Source organism: Quercus lobata, unplaced genomic scaffold (assembly GCF_001633185.2).
Source record: "Quercus lobata isolate SW786 unplaced genomic scaffold, ValleyOak3.0 Primary Assembly Scq3eQI_1902, whole genome shotgun sequence".
Classification (NCBI taxonomy): domain Eukaryota; kingdom Viridiplantae; phylum Streptophyta; class Magnoliopsida; order Fagales; family Fagaceae; genus Quercus; species Quercus lobata.
In genome coordinates, this window is record NW_022154706.1 from 452,922 (window position 1) to 467,313 (window position 14,392).

Below are 14,392 nucleotides of genomic sequence, written 5' to 3' on the forward strand. Positions count from 1 at the left end.
TGTAGTGTATTTCTTCTGTCACTTATGTTGTTAGGATTAATGGATCTCCCCAAGGTAATATTATCCCTTCTAGGGGTCTTCACCAAAGGGATCCTTTATCTTTATATTTATTTTTAATTTGTGTTGAGGGCAAAAACTTCATTATTCTTTAGTTGCAACACTGATAGAGACATATAGGAGGAAATCAAAACAAGATTTAGGGCTCAAATAATTAGGCAGCATGAACAATATCTTGGACTTCCATCATTGGTGGGTAGAAATAAGAGAAATACGTTCAATGTAGTCGAAATGGTTACCTCCGGATGAGCCTTCTTATAAGATTAATGTGGATGGGGCTATTTTTGCTAGTAAAAAAGAAGCTAGTGTGGGAATGGTAATAAGAGATCATGAGGGTAATTTTATTGCTAGGATGTGCAAAAAGTTTCAAGTTCCATTAGGGGCTATTGAGGTTGAAGCAAAGGCTCTTGAAGCTGGAATGTTTTTTGCAGTTGATATGGTTATTCAGGACTTTATCTTGGAAGGAGACTCTCTCAATCTGGTTCGAGCATTGTAACATAACTCTCCTGCTCTTGCCTCTATTACTAATCTGATTTATGAAGTTCAAGTTATGTCCTACGAGTTCAGAAGAGTTAGACTTTCTCATGTTTGTAGGAAGGGCAATGTCCATACTCATCTTTTAGCTAAACATGCTATGAGTATTGATGATTTTTCAGTTTGGATTGAATAGAGTCCTTGTTTTTTAGAATAAGCTCTTCTCCATGATGTATCTATTACTAATATTTCCTAATAAAGTTCTGGTGTTTTATAAAAAAAAAATAAATAAATAAAAATTCTATAAGGATAGGGTGTAAAACTCAAATTTTGCAGCCTTCAATCCAAACATGTCACATTATCTTATCACATATTTAAGAATAAATACAACCACACCCAATTCAATTATAATACCTATATATAAATCCAACCAAATTGGGAGTTTATTGAGATGTTATTAAGTATGGTAGGATATATTGAATTTTAAGTAAAAAATTGATGTGACAATTTCTTACTGAACGATGTTAAACATGAGTTTTACACTCATCCTTACCAAATTCAGACTCTTAATACTAATCTCAAAATATAGGCATCAAAATAGTACTTTCACTTAATTTCTAATATCGTTGTTGATGCAAAACTTTTGTAAGTAAATGTTGTTTTGGATTTTTTTTTTTTTTTTTTTCATCTTCATAGTAGATAAATTGTGTTTCTATCATTATTAGTTTTAAGAAAAACAATTTGTGCATTGTGCATGTTATAGATTAGTTAAATAATACTAAAATAGTAAGTATAATGGGTAGCAAAATCATAATCTAACATTGTTGTTGGGTCACCCTATAAATTATTTGGGATTTTTGTTTTTAATATAAGGAAAAAGTTAAAAGAGGCTCTAAGTGAATTAATTTAGAAAATATTTTTAAAAATATTTGACAAGAAAAGAAAATAATTAATTAATTAATTAATTAATCTTTTTACAATTTTTTATATTTTTATTAAAGTGGTATTAATACTTTTCTACAATAATCTATTAACAAATACTCTAAGAGTACATATTAATCTAACCCTTATTATAAAAGGTCAGAAAATAATTTGACCCTTCGGTTTAGTTGTTGTTGAGGATAAATTTTTCACACCACATGGCTTCATTCCATTGGCGACCCGTACCACATCAACATTATCATGGATTTTGGGAAAATCTCTCTTAAAGCCCAATAAAACTCATATTTACACAAAAGGCATCAAGGCCCATAGTTCGAGCTCATGGCACAACATCTCATTTTTTGGCTTATGATCCAAGCTCATGAGTCTCATCGGGGGAAATTTGGGAGTCGTGGTTTGGAGGGCCAAGAAGTATGTTTTATAAAGCTCCAGTGGTTCAAAGTTAATAAAGGAAAGCATGTTGCTTGACATGTCTTCCCCAATTCCCTGAATTCTGACAGGTCAGTGTGCAATAAGTAACATTTGGTAAGCCTCTCGTATCACTTAACACTTAAAATGATAAAACTCTCCATGCTCTTTACATAAAAATTAATGTCCATCATATAATATGAATTTTAAAATATAATTATATCATTTCATATTAATTATATTATTATTTTCATATAAATCAATTCCAAGCATATGGCTAAATATACATCAGTATCTCATATTTAGCATTAAATGCTCTCTTTACTCTCCAAGATTTGGTTAAAATACAAAAAGACCATATTTACATCTCTAAGACTTCATCAAACATCAACCAACTAGTCTATTACTTACCAAAATTATATATGGACTAAACATATAATTTTTCAAGAGACGAAACTTAGCTGAAAATACCAATAACAGCTCCAGCAAAAGCTGCAACAACTTCTGCACAAGCTGCTACAGGTCCAGTGGAAGCTACAACAACTTCTGTAGAAGCTGAAACAAGTCCAGCGGAAACTACAAACAACTCCAGCAGAAGCTATAGAAGCTCTAGCAGATTGACACATCCTAAAATGATGTCATTTGCCCATTAATGCCCAATCCCAACTGCTCACTATCAGAAACAAAAGGATCCCATAAAGATTATCTTGCCATTTTTAGCCAAACCATGACTTTAATGCCAAATATTTTTTCCTCCAAGCAAGATGTCATTTAGATGACATCTTTCAACTATAACAGCGGTGATTGACAGCTGTTACAGCTATAACATCAGCCTTAAAGTCCCTAGCTTTCTTGTTTTGGCTAAAAAACAAAGTCCCACCAATGAAACCACTTACTTTGCTAAGTCCCACCAATGAAACCACTTACTTTGCTAAGGATTTTTCCTTATTTGCGAATTTTCCCTTTAACTAAGTTTTGATCTAGTTACATACTTGGCTCTATATAAAGAGGACCAAGCTACACATTAAAGGGGGACAGACCATCCATCTCTCTCTCATCCCATTATTCTGAAACTTCACTCATTTGGCTGCCACATACACATTTTTATACTTCCTCATCTCTCTTACAAAATCCCTCTTCATAGATAACAACACAACACACATATTACAACACACCATTATCCATTACCCATCTTTCCCACACTCCATTATTTTGAAACTTCATTATTTTTGCTGCCCAAAACACATTTCCATCTCATTCTTTATTTCTCATACAAAATCTCCCTTCTTAGAAAGCAACATAACCCATAACACAAATAATCTCATGTATTTACTATATTTAACCTTCATATTATCTATCTCACACTTCCATATATTTTACAAACACATTCCCCACAAAATACCCATACACACTTCTCATATATCTTTAAACTCCATGTCTCACAAAGTATGCATATACAAGATCCATGTCTAACAAAGTATCTACATATAATTCATATACATATTACAAACACCATATCTCACAAATTATATATATTTCTTACCATCTCCACACATCTTAAGACACATCAAGCACTCTTCTAAGAACACATTACAAAAGCCCTTTTCTCATGAAGGCATATGAACATCAATACTAAGGCCTTTCTCTTTAAAGGCACAAAGACTTCATATTAGAGTCATTCTCATTAAAGACATACATTTCTAATACTTATGAAATTAAAAGCCCTTCTTATGAAGGACAATATCACTCATGTTTGACTAATAACTAAAAGAGCATCACATGGGCAAAATCATTTAAGTGCATGATTAAGGGGACAAACTTAACCAACCAATGCACACAGTTGGACATGCTCTTTCTCCCTCCAGTTGCACCCATTTTTCCCTTTCAAACATGAAGTCACCATGAGAGAATTCACTTCACCATGTTGCTGAAATGCTAAGTTCACTGATGTTACGACTGGAGCTACAAAATATGAAAGTTGCTGAAATGCTAAGTCCATTGATATTATGGATGGAGCTGCAAAATATGAAGATAAGTCGTTATATTTTATTCTCAACTTTATATTATTGAGTATATTTTATTCATTACTATTTTACCGCTAGATGTAAGTTATTTTAATATCATCTCACTATTTAATGAACATGATCTCACTAACACTTCATTAATAAACATACATATTAATAAATCGATCTACCACCAACGCACATATATTATTTGGACATGAACCGCCATTGGACATATTTTTTTTTTTTTTGGAAATGAACTGCCGGTGGACATATATTATTTGGACATAGACCATTACTGGACATATCTTATTATGTTGAACATGAACCATGAACCGCAACTAGACATGGACTATTGAACTCATCCCATTGTTGGACATTTGACACCTAATTAATTATTTTCTAATATTGGACATCACTTAATATACATAATAATAACGTATCAACCCACCATTTAATCAAAGCTATCATACTAAATATATTATTTATTTATTTCAACCATTATCATGATTCTAAGACTTTGGGTTTCATCTATTTTGTAGGCTTAAAAATACACCGGAAGCCATTGGTTTATGTGGCCCAATGTCGAGTACCGGGTTGAACTCCCCAAAACAAATTCGAACCTAGCAAAGTCACACCTCCTGTGAAAAACACGTGGCTACACGCAAAAAACCGCCCCCAACAATTATTAAATTATTAATTGTATAAATTTAATCCTTAACCTTATTTTATTTATTTTATTTTATTTGAAACTTTTGAATATTTTTATTAGAAGACGGTTAGCTGGAGAGTGCAATTCCTTTCACATTACTTCAACTTTTTCATAATTTTTAAGAGCATTCACATTGGGACTTCTAAATTCCATATGTTGCTGATATTTAGCATCTAACCATTAAAATGATGCATTACCCGGACATGTAAACCTAAAAAATTTTACAAGTTCGTTACAGTGTGGAGATGGGTGGGTTTCTCTTGGTTTTTTTTTATGGTGGTGGTGGGTTTGGAGTTGTGTGTGTTTTTTTTATAGGTTCTTGTGGTTTGTGGCCGGTGTGTTGCAGATTTTGTTATGGTGTCATGGTTGTTGTTTCTGGGTTCTATGGGTTTTTTTTTTTTTTTTTTTTCCTATTGTGACCAGTGCCTAAAGGAAGAGGTGGGTATGGATTTGATATGGATGGTGGCTAAATTTTATCTCTGCTCTTTCTTTCTTTGTGAGTATGGCTGAACTGGCATCAGAGAGGAAAAAAAAAAAATCAAGGCTTTTTTCAAGTTGCAACAAGGTGTGTATTGGTGGGTGGTTGTTCTGGGTTTGGGATGGTGGTGGGTGGATGAGAAAGAGAGAATACAGAGAGACGGAGAACAAAGATGAAGAGAGAAGAGAGAAGGGAGAGAGAGATTTTTTATATTATTTTATTATGTAATTTATATTATTTTAATGTGTTGTATGTAATAATAAAATATGAGATGTTGAGAGTATTGTAAAATAGTGTTGTATAATTGATAAAGTAGATTTTGAGATAATAAAATGAAATAAGTTTTACATACAGGATGCGAATGCTCTAACTCTTTTTTTTTTTTTTTTTTTTTTTTTTTGATAAGTAAGAATGTTAAATATACGAATGGCTACTCTATGCATGAAAAAACATAGAGCAAACCCAGAAAATACAAGAAGGAAACAAAGAAAAAGCAAAAAAGAAAACCAATCCATAGATTAATTACAAAGAGAAAGAGAGCTAATGAAAGAAGGGAGAGAATCACTAGTCGTGAGTCCCCGAGCCCGAGACCAATCAAAAAGAGTCCCACTAAAAGAAGCAAGCATCTGATCACCGAAACTATCCAAATCCTTAAAAGTCCGCCGATTCCGTTCCTTCCAAATACACCAAAAGATGCACAACAGAACTAAATTCCATATCTGAGACAAGTGTTTCCCCAACCAATTCCACCAGCCAAAAAGCAAATCTAGGATCGAACTAGGTACAACCCAAGACAGGCCAAAAGTTATAAAGACAAATCTCCATAACCAATAAGCCATCTCACAATGAAGAAGTAAATGATCTACCGACTCTCCACAATGTCGACACATAATGCACCAGTCCACAAAAACCAGTCTCCTCAATCTTAGATTATCACCCATTAGGATCTTATTCCAAGCTACACACCAAACAAAAAAGGAAACTCGCCTAGGGGCCTTTACTTTCCAAATAGTTTTCCAAGGAAAAACAATTGAAGGAGATTCCTTAATTTGTTATAATATGACCGAATATCAAAATCCCCATTAAACTTCAACTTCCATCTCATCCGGTCTCCCACATCCATTGGAGGAGTATTAGCTCCCAACATACGAAGAAAATGCAGCCCTTCCTCCATCTCCCAATCATTAAATTCTCGAATAAAACGAACATCCCAACTTCTTCTATCCTCCTCCCCCTGCCTTGACAAGGGAGCTTCAACAGATACCTCCTTATCAAAGGCAATACCATACAACCTTGGGAAGGCCAAGTGAAAAGGTTGACCCCCACACCACCCATCTTGCCAAAACCTCACTCTATTCCCCAATCCAACAACAAATTGACAATTTTTACTAAAATCCTCCCATCCCATGCGAATACCTCTCCACAAATTACACCCATGAACTCCCCTACCCAGTTTTGAGGTCCAACCCCCCCACTCTTCTCCATATTTTAAAGCTACCACCCTCCTCCATAGTTGATCCTCTTCCTTCCCAAACCGCCATAACCATTTCCCCAATAAGGCCTTATTGAAAGTAGTAAGTTTCCTTATCCCCAAACCACCATTAGCTATAGGCGCACAAACTTTGTCCCATCCTACCAAATGAGTTTTACTATCACCCCAAAGAAAATCCCTTTGCAGCTTTTCAATTCTATTAGCCACATGAGTAGGAATTGTGAATAGCGATAGAAAATAGGTAGGAAGACTAGATAGTGTACTCTTGAGTAACATCAATCGACCCCCCTTAGACAAATACAGCTTCTTCCACCCTGCTAATCTTCGCTCAAATTTTTCCAAAATAGGATTCCAAATTGAAGGGGAATTATGTGAAGCCCCTAAAGGCATGCCAAGATAAGACATAGGCAACTTTCCAACTTTGCAGCCCAAAATTTCAACCAGGGCATGCACATCATCAACCTCCCCTATTGGAACCATTTCACTCTTATGCACATTAACCTTCAAACTTGTTACCGCCTGCAAACTAAGTAACAACAACCAAATATGAAGGATTTGCTCTACATCCGCATCATAAAATAGGATAGTATCGTCTGCAAACAATAGATGTGTAACACATTCCCCACCACCCCTCCTACCTTCAACTTTAAAACCATGGATCAAGCAGGCTTCCTCCACTCTTCTAAACATCCTACTAAACACCTCCATCATAATCAAAAATAGCATAGGAGATAGCGATCCCCTTGGCTTAAACCTCTTGAACTACCAAAGAAATCAGCTGGAGACCCATTAATCAAAACAGCGAACTGGACTGTGGATATACAAGTACGGATCCACTTACACCACTTCACTTCAAAGCCCATTCTATGCAACAAATTCAACAAAGCCTCCCAATTCACATGATCGTAGGCTTTCTCAATATCAAGTTTACAAATGACTCCAAGAACCCTACTCTTCCCTCGGCTATCCACACACTCATTCGCAATAAGAACCGAGTCAAGAATTTGTCTCCCACCAACAAAGCTATTCTAAGACTCAAAGATTAACTGATCTAAAACCACTCTCAATCGATTTGCCAAAACCTTAGACAAGATTTTATATACACTCCCCACCAAGCTAATAGGTTGAAAATCTCTAATATTAGAGGCATCATTTTTTTTAGGAATTAATGCAATGAAGGTAGCATTAAGGGATTTTTCAAACTTACAATATTGAAAAAACTCTTCAAAGACCGCTAAGACGTCTTTCTCCACTACTCTCCAACAATGATGATAAAAAGCCATAGTAAACCCATCCGGACCTGGAGCTTTGTCCCCTTCCAAATCACGTACAACTTGAAGTATCTCCTCCTTCTCAAACTTCCTTTCAAGCCAAACCCTCTCCACATCCCCAATACGGTCAAATTCCAAACCCTCCACAAAAGGCCTCCACCCCTCAGTCTCCTTGTACAAATTTTTATAAAATTGTACTACCTGATTAGACACCTCGGATTCCTCCTCAAAAACCACCCCATCCACCTCCAAAGTCCTTAGATGATTAAATCTTCTATAAGAATTAACCATTTTGTGAAAAAAACTTGGTGTTATTATCCCCTTCCTTGATACATAACATCCTAGATTTTTTTCTCCAGGAAATTTCTTCCAAGGAAAGAAGATGTTCCACCTGGGACCTCAAAGCCGCCCTATGGCCTTTCTCCCCATCAGTGAGACCAAAGTCCCCTTCCTTGGCGTCTAATTTTTTCAGCTCCTCCAATAATAGTTTCTTTTGACGCTCTACATTACCAAACTCTCGGCAATTCCATTGCACAATGTCCTCTTTCAGAGCCTTCAATTTTTTTGCAAGCACGAAACTAGGTGTACCCACAAAAGAATGCCGATTCCACCAGAACTGAACTCTATCCACAAATCCCTCCATCTTCAATCACATATTTTCAAATCTGAACGGACTTTTCCCCCTTGCCATTCCCCCTGCCTCCAAAAGAATTGGACTGTGATCTGAGATAGGACGTGGTAAAATCCTTTGAAGAACATCTGGGAAGTGGTCCTCCCAATTTGGAGTGACCAATGCTCTATCAATCCTAGACATCGCTGGTTGATCAGTACCACTGGACCATGCATATCTACCTTCGTCTAAAGGCAAATCAACCAAGTTAAGATCCTCAATAAATTCAGAGAATTTTTCCATAGCCAAGGTCAAACGTGCCTTACCTCTACGCTTACTAGGAAAGCGAACAATATTAAAATCTCCAAAGCAGCACCACAGTAACCTCCAATACTGCTGAATACCCACCAACTCATCCCACATGTGACTCCTCTCAACATTCTCATTTGGGCCATAAACCCCTGAGCATGCCCATATAAAACCGTCCCCCACCCCTTGCCACTTTACCGAAACTGAGAAAATGCCAACCATAACCTCCACCTTCTCCAAAACCCTTTTATCTCACATAAGCAAGATACCACCAACAGTCCGATCAGCCTCCAAAACAGCCCAATTCACATATGGACAGCCCCACAAACTACAAACCAACTGTCTATTCATGATAGCAATTTTCGTCTCTTGTAAACAAACAACATCGCACTTCCACTCCCGTAATAAATTCTTCACCACAAGTCATTTTTGAGGATCATTTAAACCTCTAACATTCTACGAAATCATTTTTATCTTCATAAACACTAAACTATCCCCAACTACTGACACCAACACAAAACCACCCTTTATCTCCTCTCATAATTCACCGAACATATCAAGTTTTGCAACTCTCTACGTCCCTTGTTTTTGGACTTAGCCACTTTTTTACTACCCATTTCTCTCCTGTGTAACACATTGGCTGCTTCCATCTCAGTTTCTAGCCTCTGTAAGAGAGCAATGCACAACTTCTCATGTCAAGTCGTTGACAACCCAACCAATTTACTGAACCCAGGAATTCTGTGCTTCACCCAACTAGAAATATCTAACTTATTCTCAATACTTAATACCTCAATGGCCTCTGTAAGAGAGCAATGCACAACTTCTCATGTCAAGTCGTTGACAACCCAACCAATTTACTGAACCCAGGAATTCTGTGCTTCACCCAACTAGAAATATCTAACTTATTCTCAATACTCAATACCTCAATGGCCTCCTCCAATTCTTCCAAATTTGTTGACACACCCGGATCAATGATTTGCAGAGGTAAACAATCTGACACTTCAGTTTCACCAAAACCCACAGAAAAATCAACTGCATCCTTTGCAAGCACGACCTCCCTAGGAAAACTTAAAAGCTCCTTACTAGAGAAAGTATTAACCTCCTGACCCGATACTCCAAAACCCATCGACCCAGCTTGCAAAAACTCCAGAAACTGATCGAGAAAAGGAGGTCCGATCCATCTCGGCACAAATTCAAGAATTACTAACCTCTTAGCTTCAAAAATCAACCCACCTGACAACTTAATATGTCCCAACATACTGTTCCGATCAGAGCTGAGCCTGAAACCCAGCTTCAGAAGAGTCTCGGTGCACCCCAACACTTCCACCGGTGAAACCCAACGCTGAGGAACTGACAAAACTCCTTCTGCCTTGGTATGCGTCGCCCCTACCAGCGAAACCACATGTGACGGAATGACCGAGAGACTCCTTTCATCCTCATCGCTTCTCAATACAACCTCTGGTGTCGCTAACCCATTTGTAAGGACCGTGGGAGAGTCTTCATTCTCATCGGGACTAAGTGTAGAAGAAAGTGGGCCTAAAAGATTGTTGGAGCATTCTCCAGCCTCTAAAGTGCATGGGCTTGTCTCCAATGGGCTTAATTTAGACTCACAGTGGGTTACGGGCTGTTTTGGGCCCAACCCGAAACTCACCTTCTCTGTGACAGCCTGTGGCACCCATTTAAAAGCTATTTTTCCTCCTTTAAACTTATCCCAGAAAACACGTCTCTTTTTATCTCTCCAACTTTTTTACTTTTAATAATTTCTTCGCTCAATAGTTCTATATCAAAAAGTTTATCTTTTTTAACTTTTGATCTGTGGACCATACAAAATGGACTGCACCGAATTAGCAATGAATAAATTGACTAGATCAGATAGCTGACTTTACTAAATCTCAGTTTCCCAAAGACAGCAGTGTTCACACAATATCCCAAAATCTGTAAAAGTTCTCACTTTTCTAGTTTTCTTCACACCCACACCCATCTATCTTGAAACTGAAACAAAACAAGTGAAACAGTTATCATTTCTGATGCGTACCTGTTTTGGTGGTTTTAGCAACTTTGGCTCGTAACTCATGGCAAGCGCTTCTTCTTCGTCGCTTACTCGCCATTGGAAATATGATGTCTTCCTTTGTTTCAACAGCGAGGACAGAAGTTTTGCTTCTGAACTATACGATGCTTTGGTTGAGGAAGGAATCAAAATTTGCAGGGATGATGATAGAGTACTTGATAAAGAAACAGCGCTTTCGTCAAAAATCTTTACAGCAATTGAAAATTCAAGGTTTTCAGTCATCATTCTTTCTAAAAAATATGCTTTTTCTGATTGGTGCCTGGAAAAACTTGCAAAGATAGTGGAATGCCAGAATGAGATTGGGCAAACAATTCTTCCTGCTTTCTTAGATGTTTATCCTTCTGAGGTACGAAACCAGACTGGGGAGTTTGGGGAGGCTTTCGAGTTACAGGTAGAATATTTTGAGGAGAATTTGGAGGTTGTCAAAAAATTGAGGGCTGCTTTAATAGAAGTCTCCAATATCCCCGGATGGACTTTACATCATGCGTAAGAGTTTTTCTTCTTCATTTTCTTATTCTTCTTTCACTTTTGATTATTCAAATGTTAATCAAAAGAGTAGTGTTAATTATACATTTGTTCACAATTATAACTGAAATCGTGTTTTCGGATTGTGTGCACTTCCGGGTGTGGAACAACAATTTTTCTAATCAAAACAACAATCCCAAAGACCCTTTGCTAAGTACTTCACAAATAAATGTCTATTTACTTTATTAAATGCTAAATTTATTTTAATTTCTTAAAATTTCACAAATAAAAACATGTCATATGTCTATTTACTTTATTAAATGCTAAATTTTTGTCTTCTATTATTTCAATTTTCTAAAATAAATAAATAAATAACCCATCATATTTAGATAACTGAAATAATAGAAGATATAAATTTAGCATTTAATAAATTAGATAGACATGTGATATGTTTTTATTTGTGGAGTATATAGTGGAGCAAAAATAGTGGGACAAAAGATTTGGACTTCCTTGGGTGACATTAATTTTATTAGAGAAACGCCATGTTCACGATTCTTTCACAAAGTGACATGTTTATATATGTTGTTATTGGTAAGTAAAAAAGTAATTTCAGTAGTAGGTTCAAATTATAACCAATAATAACTAATCATTATGATTTGTTGTGAAAGTGTTATAAAAATGTTGTGGACATGACACTTCTCTTATTTTTATGGGCAAAGATTGGGTCCATAGTGAGCGTTGCGCCATCAGATGATGGCGCGTGCCCACTTTTGATCACATGTCGTCATTGCAACAGTTTAGAGCACTAAACCCAAGCCAAATCTCATTTTTAGTATGCACCAATTACTACTTGACACATTAGTAAAATGTGAAATTGGGTGTGTAATAAAAAGTCTTTTTTATGTTGAGGGGCCTTACATATCTGTCTATATGTACAAAATAAAATAAAAACATGCATGGTTTTGGGTCTTATCGAAATACTTGAAGATATTAACAAAGCCTAATTCATTCAATAAAAGTTTTTAATTATGTAGGGATCAACTTTGTCTTCTTTTATTTAATACCTGTAACAAAGTCTTGCAACACACTTGGACTTTTGTTTTTCACTTCTTTGTATTATTACACCAGTTGAGTTGTTAAATTTGAGTTGTTAAATACGGAAATATTAGGGTTAAGAGAAAAGAAGGAAGAAGAGAAACATAAATAAAAAAGGTGTGACATAGGGTAGGAAAATAAATTTAGGGTTTAATCAATTAATCCTTCACCTTAATGCATATTTATATCTCTATTAAAGTGATATGGCAAGACTATAAGAATCTTTATGTAAATAGAAAATAATAATATAAAAATAACAAGTGTAACTCTAAAAATCTCCCTCAAGCTGGACCATGCACATTAAACATGCTTATCTTGAAAGTAAGTCGTTGACAGGAGGCACAGGTTAATGGTTTCATGAAAATGTCACATTGGAGGTGACAATATGGTGCTGGATCAACAAATCCTAAATAAAATGACAATTAATCTCGAAATCTCACATTTGTCCAAATCATCGTTATAATTGTATATATTTTTTTAGTATTACTTATAGTTTTAGAATATGTTAATATGTTTGGTATGCTCTTGGAAAACAAGATTATTAGCAATAAGCCTAACAAACTGATTGTCACAGAATACTTGTACAGTAGTAGGAACATCAAAAAGATTATCTCCAACGCATAGCACTAGAACAGGCAATGACATTCTGCTTCTCACTACACTAGGTAACAAAATTATTTCCAACAAAGGTACAATAGCCAGAGGTGTACCGCCAATAAGAATGACTACCAACCCAATCAATATCACTAAGACCTGTCACAGACAAAGAAGCAAAAGACTTGTACATTTTTGGCGATTTCTAACTCTAGGTTAGCTCAAAAATGATTTTGTAACATGTTGAAAGTACCTTTTACAAATTAATATCCGCTAACCTGAAAGTGACTCTGAATTTTTATTGTTATTATATTTTTTAAATTTCCTCCCTTTTTGATGCCTATGTTAATCATATGCAGCAAAAGAGGAAATGAGAGAGTGTCTCTCTCTCTCTTAGGGATTGTAAAATGAGTTTAATCATTTAGGTCATGATGTTTTGAGAATGAGGCAGGGCCCAAAATGCACCGTTTTTCTTGATATGAAGAAAACAAATAGGAAATGAAAATCCACAAAAGAATTTGCAACTATGAAGGTAGAATCAAGAAATTTTAAATATGAGGAATATTAGAAAAATGAAACAGATGGTTTAAGAAATTGAGAAAATTTAACAGGATATTTTAGAGTACATTGGAATGACTAACAACGCAAAGATAGGAGCCCCAGCCTTGGTAGTCAGGTAACCAAAAAATAGTGGGAAATATCATAGATCGACCAACCTACAAGAAAATTGCAGACAGATTACTGAAGGAGTGCGGTGGGATGCCGCAAGTGATCAAGTTAATAGCATATAGTTTGAGAAATGAGGATGATCCTGCTGTGTGACATCATATATTGTCTGATATGCAATCACCAGGCACGGAACCTGTGCAAGAATTGCAAGAAGTTTACGAGGCATTTAAACTTATTTATGACGAGCTACCAGTGGATAAGTAGCCTTGCCTACTGTACTGGGCATTTTTTCCCCCAGACTATGAAGTTTACCAGGAGTACTTGATCGAGTGCTGGAAAGCTGAACAATTTATTGTTGAAGCTAGAAAGCTTGGAGATGCTCGTGACAATGGACATGCTATATAATAAGGGAATTTGAAAAGAAATCTTTGTTGGAAAGCGGTAGAAAAGCAGGACACTTTAAGATGCCTCTGTTTCTCCGATGCATGGCTCTTAAGATCATGTACCAGGAAGAGAAGGATTCAAAGTTTTTGGTAGGTGATGGTGAAGAGATAGAAGAACAACCATTAGAGGAAGAATGGGAAGGTGTGCAAAGGGTCTCATTGATCAGTCAGAAATTATATAATCTACCTTGTAGGCCTGTATGTACTAAAATCTCAACATTACTACTTCAAAAAAAATCCAAGCTTGACAAAAATTCCAGAATCATTCTTTGAATACATGTGTGACCTTCGAGTTTTGGATT

The 14,392-nt window shown here is 36.0% G+C and overlaps 1 protein-coding gene across 1 annotated transcript; it reads left to right on the plus strand.

Annotated features, from left to right (window-relative positions):
• Positions 1 to 10,828: 10,828 nt before the first annotated feature.
• LOC115972905 (TMV resistance protein N-like) lies at positions 10,829 to 11,314 on the plus strand. Its single transcript, XM_031093133.1, has one exon. The coding sequence runs from the start codon at positions 10,829 to 10,831 to the stop codon at positions 11,312 to 11,314; it is 486 nt and encodes a 161-aa protein (XP_030948993.1).
• Positions 11,315 to 14,392: the final 3,078 nt, after the last annotated feature.